This window comes from Ovis aries, chromosome 14 (genome assembly GCF_016772045.2).
Source record: "Ovis aries strain OAR_USU_Benz2616 breed Rambouillet chromosome 14, ARS-UI_Ramb_v3.0, whole genome shotgun sequence".
Taxonomy (NCBI): domain Eukaryota; kingdom Metazoa; phylum Chordata; class Mammalia; order Artiodactyla; family Bovidae; genus Ovis; species Ovis aries.
In genome coordinates this window covers 42,833,921-42,847,923 of record NC_056067.1, presented here as the reverse complement: position 1 = coordinate 42,847,923, position 14,003 = coordinate 42,833,921, and the positions used below count along the sequence as shown (strand labels likewise).

The 14,003-nt window shown below is 41.6% G+C and overlaps 1 protein-coding gene across 10 annotated transcripts in view; it reads left to right on the top strand.

Annotated features, from left to right (window-relative positions):
* The window catches only part of CEP89 (centrosomal protein 89), an 80,359-nt gene that overhangs the window by 49,570 nt on the left and 16,786 nt on the right, over positions 1-14,003 (top strand). For all 10 annotated transcript variants that reach the window (XR_009596193.1, XM_060398026.1, XM_042231937.1 and 7 more), the window contains 2 exons: positions 869-984; positions 2,021-2,201. Coding sequence is in view for 9 of the 10 variants with exons in the window: in XM_060398026.1 (XP_060254009.1) it covers positions 869-984; positions 2,021-2,201 (297 nt within the window). In the remaining variant the exon portion in view is untranslated. The remainder of the gene's footprint in view (positions 1-868; positions 985-2,020; positions 2,202-14,003) is intronic.

The following is a 14,003-nucleotide window of genomic DNA, read 5'->3' as shown; positions in this document are numbered from 1 at the left end:
TTATTCTAAACTTGTATTTTAAAGATTACTTTCAAAATTCTAAGTTTCAGGTTGTTAAACCTGAAAAATGTTGGCTGTCCACATTTGTGTCCTCTGAGGTTGTGTCTTTTAATTTTTCCTAATTCGGCTGCACCAGTTGTTCGTTGGAGGACATGGGATCTGCAGTCTTCATCGAGCCATGTGGGGTCTTTAGTTGTGGCATGCGAACTGTAGTTATGGCATGCGGGATCTAGTTCCCTAACCAGGGACTGAACCCGCAACTGCTGCTTTGGGAGCACAGAGTCTTAGCCCTTGGACCATAAGGTTGTATTTTTCTAGGGTACTTTTCCCGTCCCCAAACTGCCGAGTCAGGTCCTTCCTTAGACCTCTCTGACGGCTGGCAGGGCTTTAGGACAGACAGTCTAGGATGGGGCCTTGCACTCCCAGCTCCCACTTGCCCTGCGCCTTCCATACCTTGACAGCTGCTATCCCGTTGCTGAGCACTCTGTAGGCAGAGCTCCTGCCACCCCCAAACCCCCTCCCAGTCATGCCCTCATCTGCCCCCCTTGGCGGCTGCTCCCTGTCCCCTGCACTCTGCTTACTGCAGCTAGAGAAAAGCCTGCGTGGCAATGAAGACCCAGCACAACCGAAGATAAATAAATACGAAACAAGAAGTTACCAAAGCAGTTTAATATCAAGCTTCTGTCTGTCTTTTCCCCCAATTTGATGGAAATTAAAAACTTGCTGTGTTAATAACATGTTTAGTATTACAATATGTCCAGATACTCATTCCCTACAGCATAGCTGCTGCTTTCTTATAGACTCAGGAGTGTCTCCATAAGCATTGTGCACCTGAATGGCAGCATTTAATTTTGTCAATCAATTGTAGGCGGCAGCTTCAGACTCAAGCAGAACTGGTTTTAGAAGAAAACAAGTTGTTGATAGAGCAGTTGGAGATTCAGCAGAGAAAAGCCAAGGGCACCCAGCAGGAGCATCTCCAGGAAGGTGAGCAGTCTTTCCCATAAGCGATGCGGATGCCGCGACATTGTCATTGTGTCATTTTGCAATGGCATTCCCCCCTCTGCCACTTGCAAACGGTGGGAAGTCATGTTTTTTAGAATATGTTCTTTTTTACTGAAATGCAGCTGTTACAGCATACCCAGTCATTGCCCATGATGCCGTGACCGCTTTCTCAGGAGCCTGTAATTCTGTCTTTTGGAAATCAGTTATAGGTAGCAGCTGCAGAGTTAGCAGGACTGGGTTTAGGGGGAACAGTGTGCAGCATAAGCAGGAAGAATCATGCGAGATGGATATTTGAAAGAGCCTGTGGGTGTGTCCCCAGAATCTGTTGAATGAGTAAATAAGTAGGAACCGCTGGCTCTCGAAACAGTTTCCCTGTGCTCCCAGCCTTCCCAGTGTCACAGGTGCCGCTGTGGATTCAGTCTCCGTCAGAGCCTTTCCTCCTCTCCCCGTGTGGCCCACCCTGTCCCAGGAGGCTAAGTTCTACCTCTCCAAGTACTAGCTTCAGAAGCCCAGGGCACATCTTAATATTACATGCCTCCGTGTCACTTAGGATGAAAATATTTATGATTTACTTTAAATATAGGACAGTAAACAAAAAAATTAATGAGGAAATGGAAGAAAAACAAATCTGTCCTTAGTTGGGTCTTCCTAAAAATGTCCTTAAAAATCTTGCAGTTTTAGGGTCAACATCATGATGTATGTTTGCACATCTGTGTGTGACTTAAGGCTTCAGTCTGTGAAAGGTAAGGGCCTTGAAGCCTGGAATCATGTCTGGTTAAGTATTCTGTGTTTAACAATAATATCAATATATTGATCTCCAGTAAGAAAGTGAATATTTAGTGATTACTTAATATGGGGACCATAATTTCTATGAACAAAGACTTGATATGAATTTCTAAGCCTCCAATAGATTTTTTAAAGATCAGTGTTTGTAAGCTGTCGCTAGTTTTAGTAATCTGTAATCATGCTTTATTAAGTCTTTTGTACCAAGTCTTTATCCATCTCTTTTGTGTTTCAGTTTCTAAACTGACTAAACAGCTAATGCTTCTAGAGACTAAAACACAGAGCCAAGAAAAGGCGCTAACTGAAAGTAAGGAGCAATTAGCAATTTTACGTACGGAATGCCAAGAACTACAGATACAGTTGGACAGCAAAGTTGCAATGGAAGTTCACACTTCAATTGTGAATGAATTTAAAAGGTAAGGATTTAATATCTGTTGAAGTATTAATGCATCACTGTGCATGTGTTACAGGCAGGTGGAGAGAGAGTACTCCATCTTTTTCTGCGTCGTTTAGCTGTACCAGCCATGGTGTCCAAGACTGAGAATGGTAAATGTTTTATTAAAGTGCAACCTGGCCATACAGGGGGCTGCAGTCTGCACTTTATGTGTATACATGTGTGTGTATATATATGTATGTGTGTGTATATATATATATATATATATATATGTATATGTATTCTTCCCCCCTACAGTTCCAACCTCTCTCTCTCGTGCTCTCTCTCTTTTTAAAGATTTCTTTATTGTTGGCTGCTCTGGGTCTGTGTTGCTGCCAGGCTTTTTGTGATGAGTGGGGGCTGCTCTTCATTGCAGTGCGTAGGCTTCTCACTGCGGTGGTTGCTCACGTGGAGCCCAGGCTCTAGAGTGCTCAAGCTCAGTAGTTGCAGCTCACAGGCTTAGTTGCTCCACGGCATGTGGGATCTTCCCAGACCAGGGCTCAAACCCGTGTCCCCTCCATTGGCAGACGGATTCTTAACCACTAGACCACCAGGGAAACCCTCTTGATTTTAGAACCAAAGATAATTTAATATAACTGGAAATCTAGATATCCACTAATGAGGAACTGCTGAAATGAAAGGACAGAACCATAAAATGAAATATGGTGCAGCCATTAAACATGTCACGAAAGAATGTTTTTGACATTGGAAGATAGCCACAATATATTTGTAAGTGAAGAGATTAGGTTACATAATAGTACACACAGAATGATTACAATTTTATTTAAAAAGAAAAAAGATGTGTGTCGTGTGTGTGTGTGATTAAGCTGGCCAAGCATCCCAGTTTGTCTTGGACCTGAGGGGTTTTTCCAGGATGTGAGAATCTTCATGTTAACGGAGATGAACAGGATGAGTTGATCACTTCCATGTGTATATGTCTGTCTGTGTCTGTCTGTGTATAATTACATATATGTGTGTAAAATTACTTATATACCATAAATACATAGAAAATGAAAGGAAAGGATGGAAAAATAACAATAGCAGTTATCTTTGGCAGGTGAAATTATGGGTGTATCAGCAGTCAGTGTTCTCCAAAGAAACAACCAATAGAATATATATAAGATATGTATGCGTGTGTGTGTATATATATTTGGAGAGAGAAAGAGAGACCTAATTTAAGGAGTTGGCTCACACAGTTGTGGGGGCTAGCAAATCCAGACTCCATGGTGCAGGCCAGCTGGCTGGAAACTCAGACTGGAGACTGAAACTCTATCTTGGGGCAGAATTCTTACTTTTTGGGAAGCCTAAGTTTTTACTCACAAGATCTTCAACTAATGGTATTAGGTAATCTCCCTTACTTAAAAGTCAACTGATTGAGATGTTAGTCACGTCTACGAAATAGCTCACAGTAACATTTAACTAGTATTTGACCGAACAGCTGGGCGCCATAGACTAGTCAAACTGACACATAAAACTAACCATCATAACGAGTAAAGTAAACTTGTGTGCGTGTTTTCTAATTTCCAAGTGTCCTAATGCATAGGACTCTCCAGTCAGGAAAGCTGGCTGTCAGGCCTTTACGCTACAGGAGGGAAAGCTTTTTGCTGAGAGGCCTTGGGCTCCAAGTTGACAGGTGGGGCAGCGCATAGAGGAGGTGGAGGTGGGCAGGGGTTAGCCTGTTGGCACTATTGGAAGGGTTGGTGTTTGATTGGAGAGGGACTCTAACATGGGAAGAGGGGCATGGACGCCTCAGAGACAGCAGATGTGAGTTCCCGGAAGCCTGTGAGGCTTCAGGGTGTGTGTCCTCTGGTTGCCTCAGTTAGGGGTACCCTTTCCAGGCTTCTGTCATAATAGGGAGAGACCACAGATGAAAGAGGAATTACTAATTAGCAGCAGAGCAGCTGTCGAACTAGCTCCTACAGTGAGGCTGAGTCTGAGGAGAAGCTGGGAAAGGTTACACCTCAAGCAAAGGTGAGATCATGAAGAAAAGGTTTTAACTTTTATAGAAAAGGGTGAAGTTGAAGCTGTGCCTGGTGAGCTTCTAGGTCAGGTGCCTGGGTGGTGTTCTCCTATCCTGCTGAAGGCAGTGCAGTTCATAAACCTGGAGGGACTTGCCCACAGTGTCTTGCTTGTTCTACCTATTGGCAGCCGTGCCTGGGAGGAACCGTGACATAGGGAACAGCAGAAGCTTATTTTCCTAGTGAACTCTCCTGTTGACTCAGAGTTAGACAGCTGGTTACACCCTGAAGCTTAGATTACTCTGTGCTTTTACTGTCGCTTAGAAAGCTTGAGCCTACTCAGCAGGGGTGGTGAGAAATCAGATGTCAACCTACCTGGCTAAAGAAATTTAGCAGACTCTTCTGGGGAGAGCTGAGGTTTGCGATGACTAGTGGTGTCTGTAAAAGGCAAGTATTTTAAAGGGCAAAGGGGCCCTGTATCCTAAAGTGAAGCTGACTAGTCATATAACCCACCTGCAGAGACACAGTCCTGGCCAGCAGTCAGTGAGTAATACGCCTGCTCAGGGAGGCACCAGAAGGACAATCTTCTTATATAATACATACCAAATACTCACTTTTTCATCCTAAAATAAGAACAGACTACTAGGCGTGTTGAAGCGTTTGTTATAAGGGGAAGAAATTACAGTGGAGAGAGACCTAGATAAGCAGAGACTCACAGCAAAGGGAACTGAGACAATACAGAGAACTAAAGAGAGTTTTTTGGCTGCATTGTGCAGCTTGTGGGAACTTAGTTCCCAGACCAGGGATTAAACCTGGGCCACAGCAGTGAAAGCCCCAAATCCCAACCACTAGGCCACCAAGGAACTCCCAAGAAGAGTTTAAAAGGATAAAATGCCATGGCAAAAAAGTGTAATCATTAAATAAGAAAAATTTTTAATGATTACCAGAATTTTTTTTTTTTTAATCAGTTGAAGAACTGAAAGATAAATTTGTGGATTCACTCAGAACATCAGGAAACAAACAGTTGGGAATGGAGAGAAAAAGTAATAGACAGAAGACCTATCTAAGAGGCCCAGCCTCAGATCATCAGGAATCTCAAAGAGAGTAAAGAATGGAAAGGGAGATATTAATAGTTGAAAGGCATCTCCAGGTCTCTGAAGCCCTTGATTGAAAGGACCCACAAAACCCAGCATGTGAATGGAAAAGACTCACGACGAGATGCATCCATCATCCACAAGTGAATAGTAAGCTGGGACCCTCAGGGCTACATCCCCAGGTCAGGTAAACCAGAAGCAACCAGCCATCAGTCCTCTCGGAAGGAAGGCCTCTTCTAAAAATGTTTCAAGCGAAGTATCCAGGACATAGAGAAAGACAGTGACTCAGAACCAGTAGAAACAATAGCAAATAACGATAAGGAGTGCAGGTATTAGAATTATCAAAGACTGTAAAGCAGCTATTGTGCTTTAAGAAAAGATAAGCTCCAAATTCTCTTCAGAGAACTATAAAACATGACAATAGTGGGACTGAAAAGGAAGGAATAGAATTTTTTAGAACTGAAAAATACAATAACTTAAATTGCAAACTCAGTGGATGGGCATACCTACGCATTAGACACAGCTGAAGTGAACTGGGGACCTGAAATACGTTCAAGTGAAACATAGCTCAGGGTGGGACTTGCCTGGTGGTCCAGCGGCTAAGACTTCACACCCCCAGTGCAGGGAGCCTGGGTTTGATCCCTGGTCAGGGAACTAGATCCCACATGCCTCAACAAAGAGTTTGCATGCCGTAACTAAGACCTGGCGCAGCCAAACTAATAAATTTATTTAAGTTGGTTTAAATCATCCAGAAAAAAAATTTTTTTTTAACTCAGGAGGACAGAAGAGTGTTCAGTGGTTGAGGTACCACTAGATTGGAGACAGGAGGCGGTATGGGGGGATATATTTAATCAGAAGTAGTAGTTGGAGATAGGATATCTGAGAATCTTCCCCAATTGATGACAATACCTGGGTTATGCCACGATGGTTTCCTTCAGAGGATTAAAGTGGCAGCAGGTGTGAACAGGGATATTGTGGTCCCTTGAATGTTAACTTCAAGGTGCTGGATATAAGCAAACTCTATGGAACCTAGAATTTTCTTACTGGAGAAAAGCTCTTTTAGAAATGAAGTCAAATAAGGATATTTTTCCAACCCAAAGTGAGTGTCAACCATGCAGCAGATGTGCATTAAAGGCAGTTGTAAAATAGAAGGCATAAATCAGGAGGAAAGTAACTCAAGGTGGGGCGTCTGAGGAGGAGGATAGAACTAAGAGTAAAAGATAGTGGTAAATCTGTGGATAAATGTAAATAAACATTGATTCTATATACCAATAATGATAGTAGCTCTAGGGGCTTAATACATAGAATTGAAATGTACAAAAAAACCAGCATATAATTAGTGAGGCGGTAAATGGAATTTGTGCTCTAAAGTCTATCATTTAGAAGATGGATAAAGGTGTTGATTTTATTATTTGAAAATATGTGTGATGAAATTTCTGGGAACAGTATGTATTTAACTTCTCAACCAGCATAAGGAAAAATTATTTAAAAGCTAATCCAAATGATGGCAAAAAAAATAACAAGTGAGAAAATAGAAAACACAAAGTAAAATATTAGATTGAAAGGCGAATATGTCGGTCAGAGGAAAAGTGAAGTGGAGAAGTTCATCACTCAGGTCCTGGAGGAAGTACAGAGCACTCCTTGTGGGGTCGTGTGGGAGGTCAGGGCAGGTGCAGGCAGAGAGAAACTGGCAGGACCTGGGGCACATGCCTTTATTAGGGTCCATGGGTGGAGTGCTTTGGGGTTCCTGGGCTAGAGCCAAAAGAGCAGAGTTTTGGTAAGCTTCACAGGGGGTAGGGAAGGATCTTACCTGAAGGGTGCACAAAGGGAAGACCCTGGGAGATGGGGAAGAGTGCCTATCACAAGCGTCGCTGGGGGAGTCATGCCGTGAACTTGCATTGACTTGTGACTCCGCTGGCTGTTATCTAGGGCCTGTGTTCCACAATGGGCCTAGTGTTTCTTCAAAGCCCTGCGGGCCTCTTGGCCACACAAAATGGATGCCAAGGCAGCAGTGTCGTGGAGCAGTTTACCAGAACTCTCTACAGCAGCTCTGTGTTGCCTTTAAGATGTACACCTCAAGCACAGGAAGCACAGGAAAGACACAGGAAGTTCAAAAGCAAAAGGGCAGAAAAAGCTATACTACTCAAATACAAACCAAAAGAAAAGTGGTAAATTACATGAATATCTGACAAGATAAATATTAAGGTAAAAAAACTCTACTTAACAAAGAGGATCAGTTCATAGGGATAAAGGGTTCAGTCCATCAAGTAGATGTTTAAATTTGTGTGCACTCAGAAAAAAGTTCATTCACATCAACACATGTGGAAATTTAGATGAGATGGTCACATTCCTTGAAAAATATAGCTTGTCAAAACCGACTCATAAAGAAAAAGAATACCTGAATATTCCTTTGGTCATTAAAGAAATTGAATCCAAAGATCTTCCCTTGAAGAAAACTACAGACTTAGACACCTTCACGAGAGAACTCTGTAAATATTCAAGGAGGAAATAATTCCAGTCTCACATAAACCCTTCTTCAAGAACAGAAGAGTTAATGCTCTCTAATTCATTTTCTGAGGTAAATACAACCTTGATGCCAAAAGCAAACAGTGATGGTTTAAGAAAGGAAAATTATATTTCATTTTCACTCATGCATCTAGATGTGAAAACTCTAAAATGAAAGTGAAAGTCACTCACTCATGTCCTATTCTTTGCCACCCCATAGAGTCCATGGAATTCTCCAGGCCAGAATTTTGGAGTGGGTAGTCTTTCCCTTCTCCAGGGGATCTTCCCAACCCAGGGATCAAACCCAGGTCTCCCGCATTGCAGGCAGATTCTTTACCAGCTGAGCCACAAGGGAAGCCCTAAAAAAAAAAAAAAAAGCCTCTAAAAACAGTATTAATAATAGATATGAACTTCCTTAATGGTTCTAATAAAAAATAAAACGATAGTAAATGTCACTGTTAGTGGTGAAATGTTGTACGCTTTCCTATTGAGACTGGAAACAAGACAAAGATGCCCTCTGATACCATTTCTAAACAACACTAACAACATTGGTTACGAGATGGAAACTAGTGCCCATGGCAAGAAAAAAGTTATAAAGTTTGGGAAGAAGGAAATAATAGTGCCATTATTCATAGATGATACAATTCCGTATATAGAAAACAAATTACAGATGCATCATTAGAAATAATGGATTTTTGCACTGCAGTAATCAAAACAGCATGGCAGGGGCTTCCCTGGTGGTCCGTTGGTTACGAATCCACCGCCAATGCAGGGGGATGTGGGTTCGATCCCTGGTCTTGGAAGCTCTCACATGCCACAGGGCAATTAAGACCATGTGCCACAACTACTGAGCTTACATTCTAGGGCTGCAGCTACTGAAACCCACACACCCATATTCTGCAGTATGAAGCCACTGCAGTGAGAAGCCAGCTCGCCACAGCGAGAGCAAGCCTGCACATAGCAACAGAGACCTAGCACAGCCAGAGAAATAAACCAGCATGCTACTGGCAGAGAAAAAGACATGAATCCATGGAGAAGAACAGAGATCCCAGAAAGAAACCCGCACACCTACAGCCACTTAATCTTCGACAGAGGAGGCAAGAATATGCAATAGGGAAAACCTGGCCTCTTCAGTGAGTGGTGGTAAGGTGAACAGCCACATGCAAACCAATGAAGTTAGAATACACGCTCTCACCATGTACAAGCTGTATACCTAACGGCTGATTCATGGCGAGGTTTGACAGAAAACAACAAAATTCTGTAAAGCAATTATCTTTCAGTTAAAAATAAATTAATTTTAAAAAAATTCAAAATGGCTTAAGGACTTAAACATAAGATGTGATACCATAAAACTCCTGGAAGTGAACATAGGTAAAACATTCTCCAACATAAATCCTACCAGTGTTTTCTTAGATCAGTCTCCCAAAGGCAGTAGAAACAAAACCAAAAATAAACAAATGAGACCTAATCAAACTTTCAAGCTTCACCACAACAAAGGAAGCCATGCACCCGTGCTCAGTCGTTTCAGTCATGTCCAACTGTTTGCAACCCCATGGACTGTAGCCCGCCAGCCTCCTCTGTCCATGGGATTCTCCAGGCAAGAATACTGGAGTGGGTCGCCATGCTCTCCTTCAGGGGATCTTCAGACCCAGGAATTGAACCTGCATCTCCTGCATTGAGGGGGATTTGTTACTGCTGAGCTACCGAAGAAGACCCAGAAGCAAAATGAAAAGACAGTCTACAGAATGGGGGAAAATATTTGCAAACGATGCGACCAACAAAGGTTTAATTTCCAGAATAAATGAATAGCTCATACATCTCAATAGCAAAAACAACAACAAAAACCAATTAAAAACCAAAAGACCTAAAGAGACGTTTCTCCAAGAAGACATACAGATAGCCAATATTCACATGAGACCTTGTTCAACATTGCTAATTTTGAGAAGTAAAAATCAAAACTACAGTGAGGTATCACCTCATGCTGGTCCGAATGGCTATCATTAAAAATTCTGCAAGTAACAAATGCTGGAGAGGGTGTGGAGAAAGGGAACCCTTCTACCCTGTTGGTGGGAATGTAAGTTGGTTCAGCCACTGTGGAAAACATGGAAATTCCTCAGAAAACTAAAAATAGAATTACCATATGATCCAGCAATCCCACTCCTGGGCATGTATCCAGACAAAACTATAATTCAAGAAGATACATGCACCCCTATGTTAGCACTATTCACAATATCCAAGATATTGAAACAACCTAAATGTCCCTCAACAGATGAATGGATAAAAATGAGGCAGTACATATAAATTAGGTTGGTGCAAACATAATTGTGGTTTCAGATTGTGAATTTCAAATCATCATAACTAGGCTCAAACACATCTTTATTTATCGAAAGTAGGAATCATTAAAATCAACACGTTTTTGCCAATGAGAAATAAGTTTGTTCCTGTAGCATGAAAATCTGTGCAGAATGCAACGAACTCCTGGAAAGCATTTCCTGCTAGTTGTGAAAGCATTTTCCCTCCAAAAAGTTGTCAAGATGCTTGAAGAAGTGATAATCAGTTGGCAAGAGAGGTCAGGTGAATATGGCAGATGAATCAAAACTTTGTAGCCCAATTCGTTCAGTTTTTGAGGTGTCGGTTGTGTGACGTGTGGTAGACAATATTGTGGAGAAGAATTAGGCCCTTTTGACCAGTGCAGTCATCGCAGTTTTCAGTGCATCGCGATGAGTCGGACACGACTGAGCAACTTCACTTTCACCTTTCACTTTCATACACTGGAGAAGGAAATGGCAACCCACTCCAGTGTTCTTGCCTGGAGAATCCCAGGCTCGGTGGAGCCTGGTGGCCTGACGTCTATTGGGTCTCACAGAGGCGAACACGACTGAAGCGACTTAGCAGCAGCAGTAGCAGCAGCATCGATTTGCTGAGCATAGTTCTCAGATGCAATGGTTTCACCGGGATTCAGAAAGCTGTAGTGGATCAGACAGGTAGCAGACCACCAGACAGTGGCTGTGAGCTTTTTTTGGTGCAAGGTTGCTTTGAGAAGTGCTTTGGAGCTTCTTCTCAGTCCAGCCAGTAAACTGATCATCACTGGTTGCCTATAAAATCTACTTTTCATCACAGTCCAGTCGAGAAATAGTTCATTGTTGTTGCATGGAGTAAAAGAAGATAACACTTCAAAACAACCATTTTTTAAAATGTTCTATCAGCTCACATAGCACCCACTTACCAAGTTTTTTCACCTTTCCAATATGCTTCAAATGCTGAACAACTGCAGAATGGTCGATGTTGAGTTCTTCAGCAACTTCTCGTGTAGTTGTAAGAGGATCAGCTTTGATGACGCTTTCAGTTGTTCGTGGTCAACTTCCGATGGCCGGCCGCTACACTCCTCATCTTCAAGGCCATTGTCTCCTTTGCAAAACTTCTTGAACCACCAGTGCATTGTAGTTTCGTTAGCAGTTCCTGGGCCAAACGCATTGTTGATGTTGTGAGTTGTCTCTCTTGCTTTATGACCCATTTTGAATGCAAATAAGAAAGTAGCTCGAATTTGCTTTTTTTCTAATGTCACTGCTATGGTCTATAATAAATATAAAATAAACAGCAAGAAATAAGTCATTAGCAAAAAACATAAAGCAAGAAATGCACATCAAAATGATGTACAGAACCACATTGAAGACTGTGTTCTGATATCAAATGGCAGAGTTCAGCGATACAAAGCCACAATTAACTTTTGTACCAACCTAATGCAGGGGACTGCTACTCAGTCGTAACAGTTAACAAAATAACTCCATTTGCAGCAACATGGATGCAACTCGATAAGTGAAGTAGAAAGAGAGATAAATACCACATGATATCACTTATACGTGAAATCTAAAATAGAACACGAACTTGCCATGAAACCGAAACAGAGTCACAGACGTAGAGAACAGACTGGCGGCTGCCGAGGGGGAAGGGAGTGGGGGAGGGGTGGATTTTAAGTTTGGGGTTTCAGATGCACACTTCCGTTTATAGAATGGATACATAAGGTCCTACTGCATAGCACAGGGAACTATAGTTAATATCCTGTGATAAAGCATAACGGAAAGGATATGAAAAAGAATGTGTGTGTGTGTATATATATACACATACATATATATATGTCTGAATCATTTTGCTGTAGAGCAATAATTAACATGTTGCAAATCAACTATAGTTCAGTTAAAAATAAATAATAGTGAACTCTTGCAAAGTTGGTAGAAACAATTTATAAAAAATTAATCATAGGGGACTTCCCTGGTAGTCCAGTGACTAAGACTGCACTCCCAATGCAGGGGCCCAGGTTCAATCCCTGGTCAGGGAACTAGATCCCACATGCCTCAACTAAAGATCCTGCATGCCACAGCTAAGACTCCTGTGCAGCCAAATAAATAAAAAATATTTTCTAAAAATTTAATCATATTTCTTTGTAGGAATAAATATACAGACAGTGACATTTTGAAGAAGAATCCCTGCCCCCCGCCAAAAAAAAGGAAAGGTGGAAGGGAGGTACTATTAACAAAGCCTCACAAATAGGAATAGAAAGATTCACAGTACTTTTATTGGAAAAATCACTAAACTTTATTGATAATTTCACTGGGTAAAGAATGCCACGTTGATGGGTTTCTGCTTTTGCAGTTTTTTCCCATTCAGTTTACAGATATTCTCCATAAGAAATGCTACATTTTACTTGTTTCTAAGTTTGTTCCATTAAGCAATGCCCCAGTAAACTTTCTTGTGCAGATTAGTCAGTTTCCCTAAATATATAGGTAGAGGTGGCATTGTTTGGCCATAGAGTAAATGCATGTTTTAGGTTTTGACATATTGTTCTCTGAAGTAGCTGTGCACGCCCACCAGCACTTTCCCAGCATTTCCTGTTATCTTTGGTTGCTCTTCATTATGAACTTTTTGATTGATTTTGTGAACTTATTGATTTTGCTACCAAGTGAGCGATGAAAACACTTTTAAATAAAATTCTAAAATCCAAACAAAAAACAGCAAAGAACCAGGAGGGAAAGATGGAAGGAAGGGGTAGTTAGGAAGTTTGGGATCAACATGTACACACTTCTGTCTTTAGAATGGATAGCAAACGAGGACCTACTTTGTAGCACAAGGAACTCAAACTCTGCTCAGTGTTATGTGGCAGCCTGGATAGGGCGGGAGTCTGGGGGAGAATGGATACATGTATATGTATGTCTGTGTCCCTTTGCTGTCTATCTGAATCTATCCCATTGTTAATCTTCTTTACTCCAATATAAAATAAAAAGTTTATTTAAAAAAAACAGCAAAGAAAAAGATAAAAGGTGAGTTTAATTCAAACCTCAATTCTGTGGGTTTTGTCCACTCTTTGACTGACTAAAACTAGTCAACTAGGAAACAGTGGAAAAGTGGAAACTATTTAGAAAATTATTGACTGTTTAGGGAGCCAACTCAGGCTGAAGGCGTTGAAATTGTGTGGCAAGTGAGGCAGACCCCAAACATATGCAGTGTGAGGCTTGTTCATTAGCCAGCCAGCCAGGAAGTAAGCCCCATGTGGTACCCAAAGAGACTCCGCGGTACCTGGAGAGACCCCATCTCAGCATGCCGGGCAGCCTCTGGGTGTGTGGCCGTACCTATTCATTCTCGGTTATTTCAGGAAAATTGACCAAGAAAACCAGTGAAGGAACAACTCTTCTCTCAAGCATCATTTTGCCAGAATTTATGCTATTTGTATGCCCTCCTTGTTTTATTGTTTGTTTGTTTTATCAGAAAAACATAATTATTTAAGTCTGAAATAATGTTTGTTTTAGCCTTAGGATCTGAGGGAGGGGCAGTTATAGCTGTGTTAAAAAAAGAGCTGTCTTAAATTCTTTCTGAAAGGAGTAGAGTATTTGTTTTTGTTGTTCAGTCGCTCAGTTTGCGACCCCATGGACTGTTAGCACGCCAGGCTTCTGGAGTTTGCTCAAACTCATGTCCATGAAGTCAGTGATGCCATCCAACCATCTCATCCTCTGTCATCCCCTTCTCTTCCTGCCTTCAGTCTTTCCCAGCATCAGGGTCTTTTCCAATGAGTTGGCTCTTCCTTCGCATCAGGTGACCAAAGTATTGGCGCTTCAACTTCAGTATCAATCCTTCCAGTGAATATTCAGGATTGATTTCCTTTAAATATATTTATATACATACACAGAGACATGAACAAAAATTGTGAGCAGAAAAAGGGATGAGATCATTACCATC